At 38.3% G+C, this 17,506-nt stretch overlaps 1 protein-coding gene across 4 annotated transcripts in view; it reads right to left on the reverse strand.

The window, feature by feature from the left end:
- Positions 1–14,451, reverse strand: part of ndrg4 (NDRG family member 4) — a 59,997-nt gene extending 45,546 nt beyond the window's left edge. For 3 of the 4 annotated variants that reach the window (XM_072386581.1, XM_072386579.1, XM_072386578.1), the window contains exons 1-2: positions 14,313–14,451; positions 10,518–10,591 (exon numbers count right to left, since the gene is read on the reverse strand). In XM_072386581.1, the coding sequence (XP_072242682.1) occupies positions 10,518–10,591 (74 nt within the window). In that variant the 5' untranslated portion in view covers positions 14,313–14,451. The remainder of the gene's footprint in view (positions 1–10,517; positions 10,592–14,312) is intronic. The other variant, XM_072386580.1, reaches the window with a different exon arrangement.
- Positions 14,452–17,506: the final 3,055 nt, after the last annotated feature.

A 17,506-nucleotide genomic window follows, 5' to 3' on the forward strand; every position in this document is an offset into this window, starting at 1 on the left:
ATTGCAGCGACTTGACTTTTAGTGAATGTCAAAATTTGAACACATTTTTTTACTTACAGCTATACATTTCTGTCCTCTGTAAGGAAGAAGAGTTTCACAGCTTTATTCTAAAGAGAGTCAGGGACATCCTGGGCTTTCCAGGGATATGTAATTTGTTGGGGTTCGTCCAATAACTTACTTTTCTTGCACCCATCAAATATGCTGGTTATGGCAGCAATTTTTGGAAAGACAGATCTTCTGTTTCATTGGACGAACCCCACCAAAGTATATGAAAACCCCAAGCGAATCCAGTCTGACAGAGACTTTGGACAGCTGAAAGCTTTACTATGTGTTGCTACATAACATTGATCTCTGTTATTGATATTTACGTGTCTGTGTGTGGCTGATGGGAGGCTTGAGGCCAGCGTCATAGCTCCAGTCGTTCCTGTGACGAAAGAGCACGTTAAATAGGGTCAGTGAGAATCTCTCTGCCAGACAGGAAATCAATTGCACAACCATGTGGAAGGAAAGCATCTGATCTGATGTAAAATCACTGAATTGATGCTTGGAAACTGGGTCAGAGGAAGAGAGAACGAAAGAAGGACACGACATGACAGAAAAGAGGTTAGACTTTTACATGCCTGACAAAAATAATTAATAATAGAGACTATCTTTACAAAAGCAATGAAGCTGAAACTTTGGTGTGGTACTCAGCTGTCATATGAGATGCATTCCTTGCATTTTATTGCCTTCATTTGCTCATCGTACCCAAAAGGTACCGAGGCTCTACTCGGCTCTCCTGACTCTTAATCAAGCTGCAAGGTTACTGAATCTACTCCAGTGTATTAATTAGACATCTGGCTGCAACACTTCAAACAGCCCTCTGAAAGATATGCCTCCCTCTGCTTCATCCTCTCAGTGTGATTACACAGAGAAGAGCCCAGGAGGAAGGAGTGGCTGGTCAAACAAGCACCAAGGGCATGAAAACAGAGTTAGCAACAGGTATTTTACTGTAGCTACAATGTCAAAGAGAGCACGACTGCAGGTCTGAAAAGAAAATAAAGCAGTGATAATAAAAAGCGTATCACATGTGAATCAAGACGACCGCTAATATTTGGACCATGAGGGGAGTGTTGTGATGAGAGAAAGTGATGCTGGTTATGGATGATGACTGGATCTGGTGAGGGGTGCCTACCGCGATGGCTTCTGTCTTGGAGCTGTTTAGTTGTGAAAGTTGTTCCCCCATCCAAACCTTTATCTCCTCCAGACAGTCGGTGAGTTACGATGATGAAGGGTGGGGCTGCAGCAGTTGTTTTGATGTAAAGCTGTGTGTCATCAGCGTAGCAACAGAGGGAAATTTCATGGCAGCCGATGACTTGGCCAAGGGATGGAAGGTAACGGGTAAAGAGGATGGGGCCAAAGATTGACCCCTGGGGGACCTCGCATGACAAAAAGTGCCAAAGTTCTGTTGAAATGTCACCAGAACTACCCAGAGATGGAGACTCAAGACTTGACTTTGACTCAAGGTTAGGGACTTGTGAACAATCTTAAATTGATAATTAATTCTAGTTTTTCCAGAGTGTTGATGTTACTGATGGGAAATCGATGGCAAGCTGAATCTAATTCCCTCCCGTGATATTAGGCACAGCCACAGATATCAAAACAACACTGACTCACCTGGAGCTCTGCCATTTGTCATCACACTTGTTTATAAAGCGTTCACATAGGCAGCAAACAAGCGAACGGCCACTTACAAAGTGTGTGGCATCAGGATGAATGATGAGCAACTTCATCAGGCACCTCAAAATACACAAAGATAACATAAGATAAGTAACTTAATTGGTATGAACCGGTATCGTTAGCAAACTAATCGAAGTAAACAGCTGCACGTAGATTACAGCCTGATTCTTCCCCACACGACCATACTGTTTTATTAGAGCAATGGTTCCCAAACTGGGGGGCTCAGAGATATTGCAAGGGGGGGAGTGTGGGTGGAATGCACGGATGAATCAATCAATAAATGACCCTGCTAGCATAACATGGACAAGTTTTTGATGGGGCTCTCACGTAAACGCAAAGCAGAGAATGAAGCATTGCCAGTAGTGCTTCCAAAGCAATGTCCTTCCATGGCAAAGAAAAGAAGATGTGATGACACGTATCTTGCTTTTCGCTTTACCTGTACAACGATGGGTAATGCAGAGTGTTGTCTATCTTAAAGCGCTAGCTTGTGACAGCTTGAAGTCGAACAAGCCAAGATGCTACTTGGAGACAAAACATCCAGAGCACAAAGACAAGCCAGTTCAGTTTTTCAGACAAAAACTCGTACACTGCCCTTCTCAACAGTAATTTTTTACTAAAGTTGCATCCGTGCCAGCAAATGCTCAACTCGCCTCATATAAAGTTGCCTACCAAGTGGCAAAGTGTAAAAAGCCGAACTCAGAATTAATACTTCCCTGTGCTATGGACATGGTTTCAACTATGCTTGATGACTCTGCAGCCAACACTTTAAATAATTACACTTTGAAGGTGGTTTGTTAATTATTTCTCATTCTAAAATAAGTGTTAATGGCAGTTTACTTTTATTTTTTCAAAAAAGGTTGAGGTTTGTATTAATTACAATGTGTGAAATAACTGCAATGGAGTCCAAATACCAAATATATGTATACAGTAACATTTCACCACGGGGTGAAATGTAGTAGATAGGCTACTATTACGATCTCAGTGCACCTGACAAAATTCCAGGTTGGAAATGGTTCATATCCACGTTTAGCTGCTTTTGACTACACCGTCAAAACAGACATTTGATCTGAATATTTCCTGTGGTTCTGAACAAAAAATACATTTATCAACTTCAAACAAAGCTTTTGTGGTTTTCCTTCACATTGTACTGAAAAACCCCCCTTAAGTGGCCATACTCATACTGATACTGTCGCATATGATAATATATATAGATAACATAGATAGATAATAACAGCAATGTAGTGTTTTCTAAACTAGATGGCAAGTGTCCGGTGAGAGAACTTCATATTAGTTAATAGAGACTTGGGAAAAATTACTTGTGAATAGCTTTGGAGCTACCCCGCTAGCACAAGCACACGATCAAATTCTATATTCTATCTATATGTAAAAGCTAGCTCATAATAAAAAATGTTCTCTTTTAGATTCTTATCCGATTACTCAATTAATCAACAGAATACACGATTACCTAAATAATCATTTGCTGCAGCCTTTATGTATGTATATATACACGTTTATATGGACTAAATCAATAGTAGATGGTATGAAAAGAGGTAGTAAATACTGTAAGTCGGGTCTCCTGTGGTTCCAGTTTATCTTCACATGATTTCAAGTCTCTTGTTTCAGTGAGTTCAAACCTTCACCTCCTAAATTCAAAGCTTATCCTTTCATACTTCCTGCCTTGTTTCCTTCTCTGTTGACATGATTTTGTCTTTCGGCTGTTGGTGTTTTTTTTTTACCTAAATAGATAGGATTCCTGGGGGAGCTTCCTCCTGTCGAGCAGATAGGGGACGTTAATCCCGACTGACGTTCTCTAACATTTCCCCCCCGACACCACACGCCATCATCATCCAACCTGTTGGTTTCTGGACCCATGTGAGGGTGGAAACACCATACTGTCTGATATTTATGGTGTCACATCTTTTATGCACGAAAATAAGAATAACAAAATCACAGCATTGGTTCTAAATATGTTTAAATCATCAAGACTTAAATTATTTACAGCTGCAGGATGTCTGGAGGAATCTTCTGCTACTGAGAAGCTTAACAGAGCAGAGATATCATTGTCTGTGAGGAGGATTAAAAATTAAATATCAGCTTCAAACGTTTACCAGCATTCTCTTCTGGCATTAGAAGCTTTTTCTGGCAGCACGATGACAGCATTATATCACTAGAAAGCTTTACAGATTGTAAGAAATTTGCATTTGTTGCTGTTTCTAACGGTTAGCAAGCTGATCCTGGCTGAACCAAAGCATAGAGAAAAGAAGCAGAAAGGCAGTGACCAGTCACAAAGTGGTGAGTTCATGCTTTCGACAACACACTTGTTCAAAGATCTATTTTTGCCTCAGATCTCATTGGGGGGGGGGGGGGGGGGGGGGGGGGGGGGAGTGAGAAGAGTAAAGCTAATGTCTGTTTATCTTTGTGCAAAGAATTAAGTACTGAGCCTGTGGAGCATTTTTAAAAAGATTGATCTGTTGGAGGATCTTTTCTTTTATGTCACATTGGTGGATTTCTTGCTAATTATAGCGTCAAGGGTCATTCTAACTTTGTCACACTTCAGGTAAAGTTGCATAAGCTTTAATAATTTGCATCGTGCTTGCTTTATAATTTGTGCTTGTCACAGTTTTATGTTTTGATTATCTTGTTTCAGGTCTTTTTTCATGTTTTCAGGTTTCTGGTCATGTTTTTCCCCCTGTCACTTAGTCTCACTCATGCCACCTGTTTCATTGTCATCAGCTGCACTCACTCACTAATCACTAATCTCCTCAGTATTTACTTTCCTGGTTCACCCATGTTCATGGCGGAATCCTCACTACCCTTCATGCCACAGTTGCCAAAGTTAAGTCTTGTTAAGTCTGGTTCTTGTCTCATAGTCTCATTTTCATAGTCATGTTATTTATCCATAGTCTTGTTTTTGTTAACGTTTGGTATTTTTTTATTATTTTTTTGAATTTTGAAAGAACTGCATCTGGGTCCTACCTTCACCACCGTTCTTTGACAGTGCTTCTGCTGGAAATGTTGCTGAGAATCAATCTGCAGCCTACAAGGTTTAAAAATATGCCCACTTCATGTTCTGACCACTCACTGGTTAAAAGAACTTGGATCTGATCGTACAACCTTTAATTTTTATACAACCACCCCAAAAGAGAATGCTTTCTATTCATGTTGATGGACACCAATTCTGTATTTTCTGTCTTTTCTTTTTGTGCCTCCCAGCATGACTTCAAAAGTATTTCAGTAGGACATCTGGTATGCATCCAACATGTTTTGTATGTGCAGCCAGGGTTGGGGTGGGGGGTGATCCAGGATCTTAACCCGAAACAACCTCAATTCCTCTAAATTAGGGCGTAAACAAAACCAAAATGTAATGATTTGCAAATCTCATAAACCAATTTTTTATATATATATATATATATATAAACTTTAGCCTGAACTTTGCCTGCAACAAACCAATTAAAAAAAACAATAAATTTGATATTTTTTACATGTTGAAATTATGTTTTTGTTTCAGCCTCATTTTGGCAAAAATGTATTCAGTTCAGAGAAATGTTACATATGGGATATTAATTCTATGGTATCAACTATCAACCATGGGCTTACTGCCATACCAAGACGATACCAACAAACAGAGGGCCAGATTCTCCTTTGGCATTGGCAGCTGAACCTCTTAATTTCCCATGAATGTGTATAAATCTGTTTGGGCTCCAACAGTTCTTTCTTTTACAGACTAAATCTGATTTAACTACATTTTTCTGCAGACTTCCTTTCGCCCATAAATGGAAAAACAGATGAAACAGGCCAACGTTGTGTTCCTCAAACTACAACCGAACAAATTAATTGTGGTGATAAGTGACATATAGCGATGTACAGTGTGGCTGTTGACAGTCAAATCCGTTTGGGAGCTTTTTGCCACAAGAACATTACTTGCCTGACACTGTATGATGGGAGGTGTCGGTGGTGAGAGGGAGTAAAATCCTGGAGCTGTGCTTCATCACATGGTTTAAGACTGGAAAAGACTTTCTTTCTGTTTCAGTATAACAATTCCACCAAAGAATTAAGTCAGAATGAAGCCAAAAAGAGTTGGTTTTCCCAGTTTCATGTGGTAAAATGTTTCAAAAAGCTGCATGATAATATATTGCGTAATACTGAGGGATTGAACAGCTTTGTCACTATCACACCAGTGATTCATGACACTAGAGTGTGTGCTTTGTTAACTCGCCAAATGATTCAGAAAAGATGAGCTTCACTCTGAAAAGGCCTCACTTCACTCATACTTTAGGTTTTTTTTTACCCTTTGAAAGTCGTGCATTAGCCTCTTTTTTAGCATCACGCTAGCAAATGTTCACACACGATGTCTTGTATTTATTTGGCTCAAGCTGAATGGCACAGTTGGATTGTCCGGCAGCAGCAATGAAAAATGAAACTACATGTCCCTTCTTGTGGTTGTGTTTCTATGGTACGCCCATTGGGCTGCCAGGCGGCTGCCAGCAGGACAGACGGGCGGACAGCGTGTGGCCCTGCCGACGGGGGAGGGGAGTATTCGCTTGACTCCTTCCTGAACCGAACTGAGAACCAGATGACAAGAATCAAAGCCCAGTGGAGCGATCTGAGGGCATAAATGGGAATTTACTTTTCCTTAATAATTTATCCGGCAGCAATATAGTTTCGCTTTGGGGAAAATTAAATTTACTCAATGGTAAAACAACAAATAATAAGCTAGAATTAAAGAGGTTCAACTCACCTAAAATATGTTATTACAGTTTACAATATCAGAGGTTGTCATTGAATTTTAAAGATATCCATTGCAGACACTGCTGATGATGGAAGAATCCTCACTGTGGTAAAGAAAAATCCCCAAAAGCCAGTCCAACAGATTAGAAACAGTCTTCAGAAGACTTCATGAACACAAATACAGCTACACTGCAGCATGCTAACCACCAGTTAGCAACAAAAACAGAAAGGACGGATTACAGTTTGCCAAAAAGTCCTTAAAGGAGCTGCAGAGTTCTGGAAAAAGGAGTTCTGGACAGACAAGACCAAGATTAAATTGTATCAGAGATACAGATGGCAAGAAGAAAGTGTGGAGACCAAACGGAAGTGTCTAAGATCCAAAGCATAGCAGCTCCTCTGTTAAACATGGTGGTGGGGGTGTTATGGCTTGGGCATGTATGGCTGCCACAGGTACTGGCTCACTAATCTTCACTGATGATGGAGCTGCTGATGGCAGCTGCACAATGAACTCTGAGCTGGATAGAAACATCTCATCTGCTCAAGTTCCAGTAAATGCCTCTAGACTCATTGGACGGAGCTTCATCCTGCAACAAGATGATGATCCTAAACATCCTGCTGAGGCAGCACCAGAGTTTCTCAGAGCTAAAACACTACTGAGTGGCCGAGCCAGTCACCTGATTTGAATCCATCTGAACATATGCTGAAGAAGAAACTTAAAGGGATACGCCTCCAGAACAATCAGAAGCTGAAGGTGGCTGCAGTAGAGGCTTAGAGAGCATCATCAAAGAAGATACTCAGCACCCGGTAATGTCATCAGTCGCCAACTTCAAGCAGTCATTGTGTGTAAAGGATATGCAATAAAGTACTAAACATGGCTGCTTTAATGTATCAACTTTATGGAGCCCTTAAATGAGGGGGACTGTGTGTAAAAATGTTGTAATTTCTACATGGTGGAACTGAAATTAATGAAAATGACTTTAAAGTCTGGAATGTGCACTTTAATTACATCTGAATTGTTTGATTTGGTATTTTACACTAAGGAGCAGGGGGGTAACTTTGTCCCAAACATTTTCAAGGGTCCTGTAGCTACAAATAAAAAATAAAAACAACTTCAAGCATCAGTGCAACAGTATAAAATGTAATAAACTCGTAGGACAGTTTATCAATCGATTAATAAAAATCAAGTAAAATCAGGAAAGACTCTCAAATAAAAGTATGTTTTAAGAGGAGATTTTAAAGAAGACACTGACTCCGCTGACCTGATCTCATCAAGGGCCTTTTCCCAGAGTTTAGAGGCTTTGACCACAAATGCTCAGTCAACTCTGGACTTAAGTTAAACTGCGTCTCTGAAACCAGTAAAAGTCTTCTAACAGATTATTTCAGTCTACGTACCGATAAAAAAAGAAGGGGAGTGGCTACAAACGGCATTGAGGGAAGCTAAAAAGTTTGGATCTGAATGTTAATAAAGACAGCAAGCCATTACATGTCGAAGAGACGAGCATAACTATCATGTTAAACAAGTTTTGATAGGAATGACTAGCTTTTGTCTAGTTTACCCAGTTCATCAGTCCTGCTTTAGATCGAGGCAAGAACCACCCAGTCAACTGACATACAGACACACAAATAAAAAAATAAAGAAATATATGAACACAGAAATAGCCTCAAGAAGAGCTGATGGATGAAAATGTAAAAATAAACTCTACTATTTTGCCATTATTTTCTGCTTTTACTTATTAGTCACTTTTAAAAGTGTAGTGCTCTTCCTAACATCAGATCAAATATGCCTCAAATTATTTGAGACGAACAAACCGAAACATCTGACATGTATCTTTTTAGTCTGATGAACAATAGATCTGACATGGCAGGCTAATATCTTTACTTTGTACAAATATAACTCTTTGATTCATGTGTAATATCCATTGCTAAATGCAAGTAATCTGGTGCAATACTACTGTTTTTCTTTCCCAGAACTACATCTATTCAGGACCAGGAAGTACTTTTGTAGTTTTTAACACTTTAATCGCTACATATTCCTACTAAGAGCTCATTCCTTCTTTTATAGTATTTCAATTCTCTTATTTTTTTCATTTTAATGTTATTTAACAATTCTTTTGAATATTGTTATTTTGTTTTGGGGGTTTAAGCTTTATCTTCGAGTGTAAGTCCAGATGTGCAGATCAATAAAGTTTTCTGATTACCCAATACTAACCTACACAATCAGGTTTTGTTTAAGAACTAATTTCCATTCAGAAACATTTACCCTCCTCCCTGTTTGCTTTTCTGATGATGGAAGGGAGCATACTGAAGGCCAAAATCATGTTTTCACATATTATTATATAAACTGCCCCTCTTATGCCAGCCTCCATTTTAATAACCGCATCCATTAGTGACCATGGAGTGACACAGCACTTCCATTCAATAACCAATATGTCAGAAGCATCATTTACTTAATGAAACAACCCCCTTCACTTCAGTCCAATAAACACACAACATATTAGACTTTATTAAAGCTGACAGTGAGTTGTCGTATACTGCATAACAAAGATGCACTAATACACATGCAGACATGTGTGAAACATGCTTTTCCTCCCTAACTGGGTCAGGCAATCACACTGGGCAGCCAGCACCCAGACTATAGCTTTTCAGAGCTAACTGGCAACAGGAATAGACAATTGACACACTGAGAGTGTGATGACAGGGCATGCTGACAATATCCATTCCATTTCCTAAGTGCAGCAATGAGGCATGGGATTGAGATTTACCTGAAAAACTTCCTCCAATTTTAGTCTCACAAAGTCCTAAATCGAACAAAAAGCTGGTGTGACAACACCACAGAGGGGAACAAGTATTGAACTGATATCATACAACAACACTTCTGTCGAACAAAGTAGTTATTGGTCATATTGTTTGTGTACTTCAAAAAGAAAAAGTGACTCAGATCATCCTTTTCAAATATTGTGAAGACGTTAACCCAATCCAGCAGTGGCTGTAATGAACTGGTACATTTGAAATAAATGCCTTATTTGTTCGGTGCAACAATTTTAATGCTTTTAAGTGCAATAATTCTAAATATTTACAATCAAGCTACAATAAAAGAAAAATGCAAATTTATATCTAAGAAATACAAATCTACAGAATTGACTCCATGCCAATCAGGTTCGTTTAATTGGTTACCATGTAAAGATATGGCGTTAGCATATAATTGTGTATTTTCAGTACTGTTAAACACCTCCATTAAGATCAGATCGAGTTTATGTATGACACGATTATATAAAATTCTCTTTGTTTTCCTTTAATAAAGCAACCACAATGTAACTTCATATTGGTTCAAATTTGTAATGGGACAAAAGGAAAGTATAAGTTGTACTCACATTAGCTGTTCTGCTAAGCTATCAGGTAAAACTGGTAAAGATAGCATTAGCATAGCTATTTGACTTGGCTTCTTATTCATATTTTCATGGACTCAATATGAATTATTTAAAATATTTATTGTCTTTCCTGGACTTTTGTTTATTTTGTCCAAGATGTTTGATTTTTTGGGGTGTACAAAACAATGAATACCAAGTCTCAATACAGTGTTGTAGCTATTGTAGCTATTCTGCTAAGCTAGCAGTTTAAACCTATAAAGTTAGTATAGTGTTTGCATAGCTTTTTGACTTGGCTTCCAATTTATGTTTTGCATGGATATTTGATTTCTTTAAAATGTTTATATTTTCTGTACTCTCAGTTATTTTGTAGAAACTATTTTCAGTTTCAAGGTCCGACTTAAATCCGACAAATCTTAATTCCCAGGATCTAATCTGGTGTCTGTTGCAGTTTAATAAAACACCTCTAAAAAGATATTAGACTGACTTTCCCTGTCCTAAACAGGTTTGTTTAATTATTACATCATGATTTTGATTTGATTTATGGGAATTTGCAGGCTGCTGTGCAATGAATATGTGAAACACTGGACTGACTGACAGAATGGAACGGATGGATGGAAAATGCCATAGATAAATCCACGCAGGCTGGATAAAGACCTGTGTGGTACTGAATGGAAGGTACGGTGGCTTCACGATCCTACGTACATGGTCTGCAGGAGGCTCTGTGGAACCGTGCAGCCAGCCTTGGGAGGGAAGTTCCAAAACAATCCAGGCCCCATCTAGCAGCGGGTATAAAAAATACAAGAGACAAGATCTACTGTACTGCTGCTGGTGCATTGCAGGTGCAAAGGCAGTAATAAGATTCACAGAACTTTAAGACTTCATGCAACAAAGCTACACACATAATTAGATGCTAAACAGACCAACTGGTTCCTCTGAATGTTGCCTCAGAGGGAGAGAAATGTGAAGGTTAACACTTAATAAAAATATTTCTATGACTGTGGTTGGTGCTACTGTGTTATAAGATCATATAAACTATATAAAAACCTTGACTTAAACACAGCTAACTTTTATCAACTGTTAACAGTGGTTAGAAATAAGTGCAACAATCATGTGTATTCAGTTCTCAACAGACAACAGGAAGCTATACCAAATTAGAGCAGAGATCCAGAGGAAACATCTTGCAAAGTGAGGATGTATTAGCATGCAAAACGCGCTAATAACAGTGTTGCTTCTCCAGTGGCTCAGTCACTGTGCCAAACCTCATTGTTTAGCTGTTGAAAGTGCCACAGGGTGGGAGGGAGGCTGGGGGCTCAGAGTGAGGTTTGAAGACTCCAGGGAGCAAGAATAGTTGTTTCAAAACAGAAGAAGCGGAACAACAGCAAGCTTCAAAAACAAGGAATACAGTTTTTACCAGCAATCGATTTTCTTTTAAAGGAGTTTCTTTCCCTAAACTCATGACTTTTCCTAATTTATAAATGAGCAAATGTTGTCTGCAAGAAAATAAGTGTACTTTAATATGTGCTTGATGATATGCTGCTATCACATCACTGATAACTACTAAATCATAATCATGTATACTAAAGGCTGTAGTTTTTTGTTAGTGACTCAACTACTTAAAAAATCCCAATCAAGCTGTTATATTCATAACTTGTTTGGAAACCTAAGGTTATCTGTTCATTTACGTTAGCTTAACATAACAAATTATCTTAAAATTTAGCTTTTACTTTTTTGTGTTTCATATTATGGAGTATAAGAGTAACAGTAAGAAGAGAAAAACAATAAAGGACTTTTTTTTTCTTTAGTTCCCATTTCGAGTATACAGTCAAAATATTAATATGAGTATTGTGCACAGGTGTAACGATGGATACCCTTGTATCTTTTGAACAAAAAATGTATCACACTGTGTTTATGTGCTAAGAGAGAGAGAATTTCCTTGTTACTAAAACCTATTCTGAAGTAATATTTCACCAGTTCATTTACTAAAGGTATTTTGTTTGCCTATACTGTAACGCTGGTTTGATTTAATCTTTATCAGTCGACTTTAATTTTGAAGTATTTCAACTTTATTCTCAACCTTTTTAACTTTATTCTCGACGTTTTTTTCTTTATTATACACATTTCAACTATATTCTTTAGGTGTTTCAATTTTAATCTCGAAATTTCGAATTGATTCTCAAAATATTACAACTTTATTCTCGACCTCTCAACTTTTACCATTTTGACTTTATTCTTGACGATTCTCCTTTATTTTTTAAGTATTTCAACTTTATTCTTGACATTTCGACTTTAATCTAGACATGTCAACTTTATTCTTGAAATGGGAGATTAAATAAAGTTTTTCTACTACTGTTTTTTCATCAGTGACCCTAGTACTCCTCTGTAATTAAGCCATTTGGTATGTTTATGGCAAACTTACAAATCACATGTTCAAATTTACCGGGTTGTAACTTTAGCATTCCGTATATATCTCCGTATTAATTCGAATCGCGTTCACATCATATTCATAAAGCGTTATTAATGTCAACAACCAAGACTTAAAAAATACTAGACAAAGCAAATTTTTTAGAAAACACACCGATTCAACGAAAACAAACATGTAAGTGTATCAAAAATAAAATATGGACATTATTTAATGTTATTCAACACTGAATTTTTACTAAATATCGTACTATGGTGAATGAGATGTTGTCAAACTCTCCAGTAAGAAAAAAAAAAGAATTATTCCACTTAAATATTTGTGATGTTTTTAACAGTTTGCCTGCTATAGTGCATTGTTTAAGGAACTGTAACAACCTTTTGCATCTTTCTTATGTGTTTTGTCACCATTAATTGATCTAAACAGCTCAATAGTCCAGTTAAGATTTGAACTAAGATAATTTTGTTGACTGTAGAAGAGACATGTCATATTATTAAACTCCAACTGCAAACAACATTGGCTTTTAAGGTATTTTTTAATCGTTTCATCCATTAAGGTTTCATGGTCTAGTGCCTGGAAGAGGGTTGTCAATGCATTTTTTTAATTGCTTTGCAAAAAAGGAACAATCCTTATTCAGGCAGAAATTGTCTCTGTATGTAAGTTGAGTGAGTTGTGAGTTTTTCTGTGGTGAATTAGAATTTTGAGAATAAACTAATCATTATTGTTAAGATATTTACCAGGGATGCCTTTATGTTGTTCTCTTTTGAGGTTTTTCATAAACCTTTTTAACACTCTGAGCTTGGAAATATAATGGCGGGCAGCAGTTTTCGTGCACTAGTTTGTAAATATGGCATGATTTAAGACACAGTCCAGGAGTAACAATGGGACTTCTAAAATAAGAGTAACACAAGTGGGTTAAAACAAATACCAAAGGTATACTCAAACGTCAGCTGGAGCTTAATTCTACTTTGTTTTGACTTGATGAGGGTTCTGGATTTATTTGGTCCATTGTAAGCTGCTAACCTAAAGTCAACTAGCTAACGCCAAATATGGACTAACTGGAGCAGCGATAAGGTACAAGCAAGAATTTGTGTGTGGCTCGTGAAGGAACAAAAGCAGGAGAGTACCGCTCTTTGTATTTCTATTAATAAACCCAGAGCTGAGAAACAGACCCACTCCCCAAAAGAAGACAGGCTTGACTTCAGTGGCTGTTTCGTGACCTGAGAAGCACGGGTAGTAGAAGAAAAAAAAAGGTAATAAAAACACTCCCTGCAAGGAAACGATAAGGGCAGAGCTGTTCTGATCCAGCAGGGAATTTATGATAGAGGACCAGATGAAAAATGGGCCTTGACTGCGTCTCCTTTGTGGTAATACTGCAAAATATTAACTCTGTTATCTTTCATCTTATAGTTATGGCAGGATATAAACATGCCCAATGATTAAAAGTGCCACAATTTAAATATTTACAAATACTTTAGTGCCTGTTTAGTCTTTTGTGCCCGTTTTATTTTTACCATGTTGCATCTTAATCTGACAGGTGCTGCCAGGAGCATTCAGCGAATACAGGCTGATTCAGAGCACTGCTGACACAAGCCTGCACCAAATTCCATCAACTTTTATGACTTTCACCCACTGTAGATTCATCATTCAGCCACCTCAGCCAAACATTACGTTCTCTAGCACAGATTGCTCACTCTACATTTGAATACAACTGGTCTTTGGTTTCTGAAGGGTCTGTAAATCCAATCTGTCTACATTCTGTTCACGCAAACGCATAAGCTGGCAACGAGGGTGTGTGTGTGTGAGAGTAAAAGTATGGAGTACAAAGCCTCAGCAGCAGCATTCACACACTGGCTGCCAAAAATGCTGTCCTCATTTTAACATCCTCCTCCTCCTCCTCCTCCTGCTGTAGCTCTCTAACACAAAGGAGCTACAGCTCATGGAAGGAAGAAGTCTTGCTGTCTTTTACATACAAAACATAAAGTTGCAATAATAAGAGAGAGTTTCAGTCTCCAGAATTACTGTATCAAAACTCAAAAAGCGAAAACATCATGCTGCAGATAAATGAAGCATTACTGTACCTGTGGTGTAGTTTTGAATTCTTTGTGATCAGCACTGTGTGGTCTAGCCTTCTGCGTCCTCGTCCCCTCGGCTGCCACAAACTGGGTGCGAGTGTGAGTGCGTCTGTGGGTGCACTGGACAAAATGAGAGAAATATCTCTCCCTCTCTCTACCTCCCTCCCCTTCCTGATGATAAACAGTGAGCACGTGGCTTCAGCAATGATGCAGCACACTGAAGATCACAGCACCGAGAAGTGAGAAGGACGAAAGGGAACGACCACGACTTTTTACACTTTTTATGCCATTTTTGTCATAATAGCACCCCTTATTTTACCAAGAAAAGAGGCAGGTGGAGGTGGATGTATCAAAATGTATAATTTCTGTTGCTGTGAGAAGGAAGCGACTTTGGATACAAACACACAAAAGTAAAAAAGGAAAGAAACGTCAGTGGAACATGCCTGAAAGACAGAAAGACTTCATTCAAATCAGAAAGAAATTATCCTTTTCAGTAAAACCAACTGGGGCATAAAATGCCTCAGTACATGCTTACAAACATCCACAGATCCCCACTCAAATAAAGCCACAGTTAAGGATCTGATCATGTTTGGACAACAGTCATGAAGTAATTAAACACTGATCGTAACATCATCTGTGTGTCTCTGGTTGGTTAATACTGTCTCAACCCTCTGGGGTCAAGGGCATAATTAGCCGTTTTTGACTACTTTTACCATTATATTTCACCTTAAAAACAGTTTAAAAAGTAAAAACTTTGCCTGACTTGCTGTCTTTTTTCAGCACAACTTCACATGTGTGACTTTACAATTATTTATTCATTTTCACATGCTATATTAACACATTGGACCTAAAATCACACAAAAAACATCAAATCTGAGTAGGAAAAAGAAAACCCCAGCGAGCACTTTCCTGAGAATAACCAGTTTTTACCATTTTTTCCTGCACCAAACGGGACGACAGTTTTCAGGAAAAAGCATGGCTTAAATTATTTGTCATAAGTCTACTTCTACTTGGCCTGTCAACAGAATCTAAAAACTGGTTTATAGTCAAACATCTGCACTTTCAAGATGAGTTGAAACGGAGACTCGTCTTGTTGCTACATTGTCTTAAATAAGTCATGTAATTTGGATGAGCCGGCACATCTGTCAACTTCAGAGGGTTTATAAGAAGATATCTTTCCGGCCTTTGTACTTAAAACCTGTCCTTCTTTCTTTTAAAACCTGGAGATGTGCGAGTTTTGTTGAAGGGGAAAAGGGTGTATCACTTCCTGGAGACGTTCCTGCTGGCCTACGCTTTTCAGAAGAATAACCAAAAAATGTCAATACTCGTAAATACATTTTGTTTGAACCGTTTGAAAGGTGTCCGTTCTTGTTACCATGCTAAAATTTATTCACGTGCGCTGAAGGTTTCAGTTTCTAGTCAATAATTTTTTCTCATGGTTGTTTCACGTTTTGCCCGATGCTCTTTCAGAATCAGTGGGATTGTGGCATCTATACCTGTTCTAGCCTCATTCTCGAGTGGAAAGATCCACCCATTGTTAAGGTGACATACATGTGATGTTAACGACTCGCTAAAATTGATGATACAGTTGCTGCTTTGCCTCGCGTTCACATAAGTAACCATCTCCGTCCTCTGCAGTACGATTGTTACCGGAGGATTCCAAAAGGGGGTGCACCTAATCCTTCAAACCGGAAGAAGCTGTCAGATTTGCAGGATGTTAGAAGAAGCACTGATTAAAAGGTAAATATGACATGAATAAAAGATTGAATAGAGGTTGGCATTTTGTTGATTTTAAGATCACAACAGAAAAAGCGACAGCAGCAATATCGTAGATGGTACCTGAGGCTCCTAAACCAGGAATAGCGCGAAATATTAATGATACAAAACATCATAAGTTACCTTACACGCCCTCTACCGGTAACCTGTATATTGCAGCTTGCGTACGCATAACGTTATTTTCTGGGGATGTCCAAAACCGACGCACCAAAAGAAAACAGGCAGCCATGAAAAACATGCATATATGTAGATAACATCAACTGTATTTTATTTAATCTTAACTTGTGAACGACCCCTTCACTACTTATACTCACCACCAACAAGCCTTTCGGATGAGAGGTGAAACATCTTCAAGAACCAAGAAGAAGAAGTAAGGTCGCTCTTATTCAAGCTTTTAGGATTAGACAAAGTCATGCAAAAGTCACTGAAAGTGTTTTTCCTTTAAAGACCACATTTACATATTCAGAGGGTTCTAATGTTTATTCTCACATTGATGTTGGGTAATAATTGTGTATTTAGGTCTTGTCATCTGGCCATGACTTCAGGTAATCAGGGTTAAGGAATAAACAACTTTTCCAGTTTTTTCCCACCTTTTTAAAATGTTTCAAACGTTCTGTTTCTGTATTTTATATTTTGCTTTTCTTCTGTTCTTGATGAGATATATATGGGCTACTTTGATGCCGTTGTTGAGATCACGCATTGATAGTTCATGTTATCTCGAGATGAAGCATTTACAAATCACAGTCAAAGTTCAAGACAAAATCTCCCTTTAAAAACTATAAATGCACATCTGATTGTTGGTATGATAAGGCTATGAAAAGATAAATGTGCAAATGCACAGAAAGTGATTTAAAAGCCACAAAGCCGACATGTTTGTCCCAAATGCTCTTTTATACTGTTCGACTCACTCTGTGCAGTCAAACCACAGGAGCGACGATGTGTCTGCTGCCGACAGAAAGACTGACCCCTGGGAGGACCGAGCTGCCATTATTAATAGAATGACTCATTGCAGTTATACTGCAAATTGGCCTCGGAAGACTTCTCCAACTGTGAATGTGTGTGTGAAAGATGTATATACAGTAAAAGGCTAATTAAAAGCGTGAGCTGCTTGTAATAAATACTATGTTTCATACAACTGGAGGAGCAGTGAGCGCTCAACAGCGTAACACCTGGACTCCTTAGAGGAGACATTCTATGACCTTTTTTTCACAGGGTGGCACAATTTTCTGAGGTCTTAATGAAATGTCTGTGGCATGTTTTGGTCAAAACAACACAGAAAAACACAGTACAGTAGCTCCTTTTTCTTCCATTTACACCTCTATTCAAGTGGATCATTTCAGGGCATGACCCACTCCACTCCAACCCTCTCTTCCATTAGATCTGCCTCTTGAGATAATACTTAATCACCCTTAAAGCATGTTATC

The sequence above is a fragment of the Leuresthes tenuis genome, unplaced genomic scaffold, assembly GCF_036924035.1.
Source record: "Leuresthes tenuis unplaced genomic scaffold, fLeuTen1.0.hap1 SCAF_5, whole genome shotgun sequence".
NCBI classification, from domain to species: domain Eukaryota; kingdom Metazoa; phylum Chordata; class Actinopteri; order Atheriniformes; family Atherinopsidae; genus Leuresthes; species Leuresthes tenuis.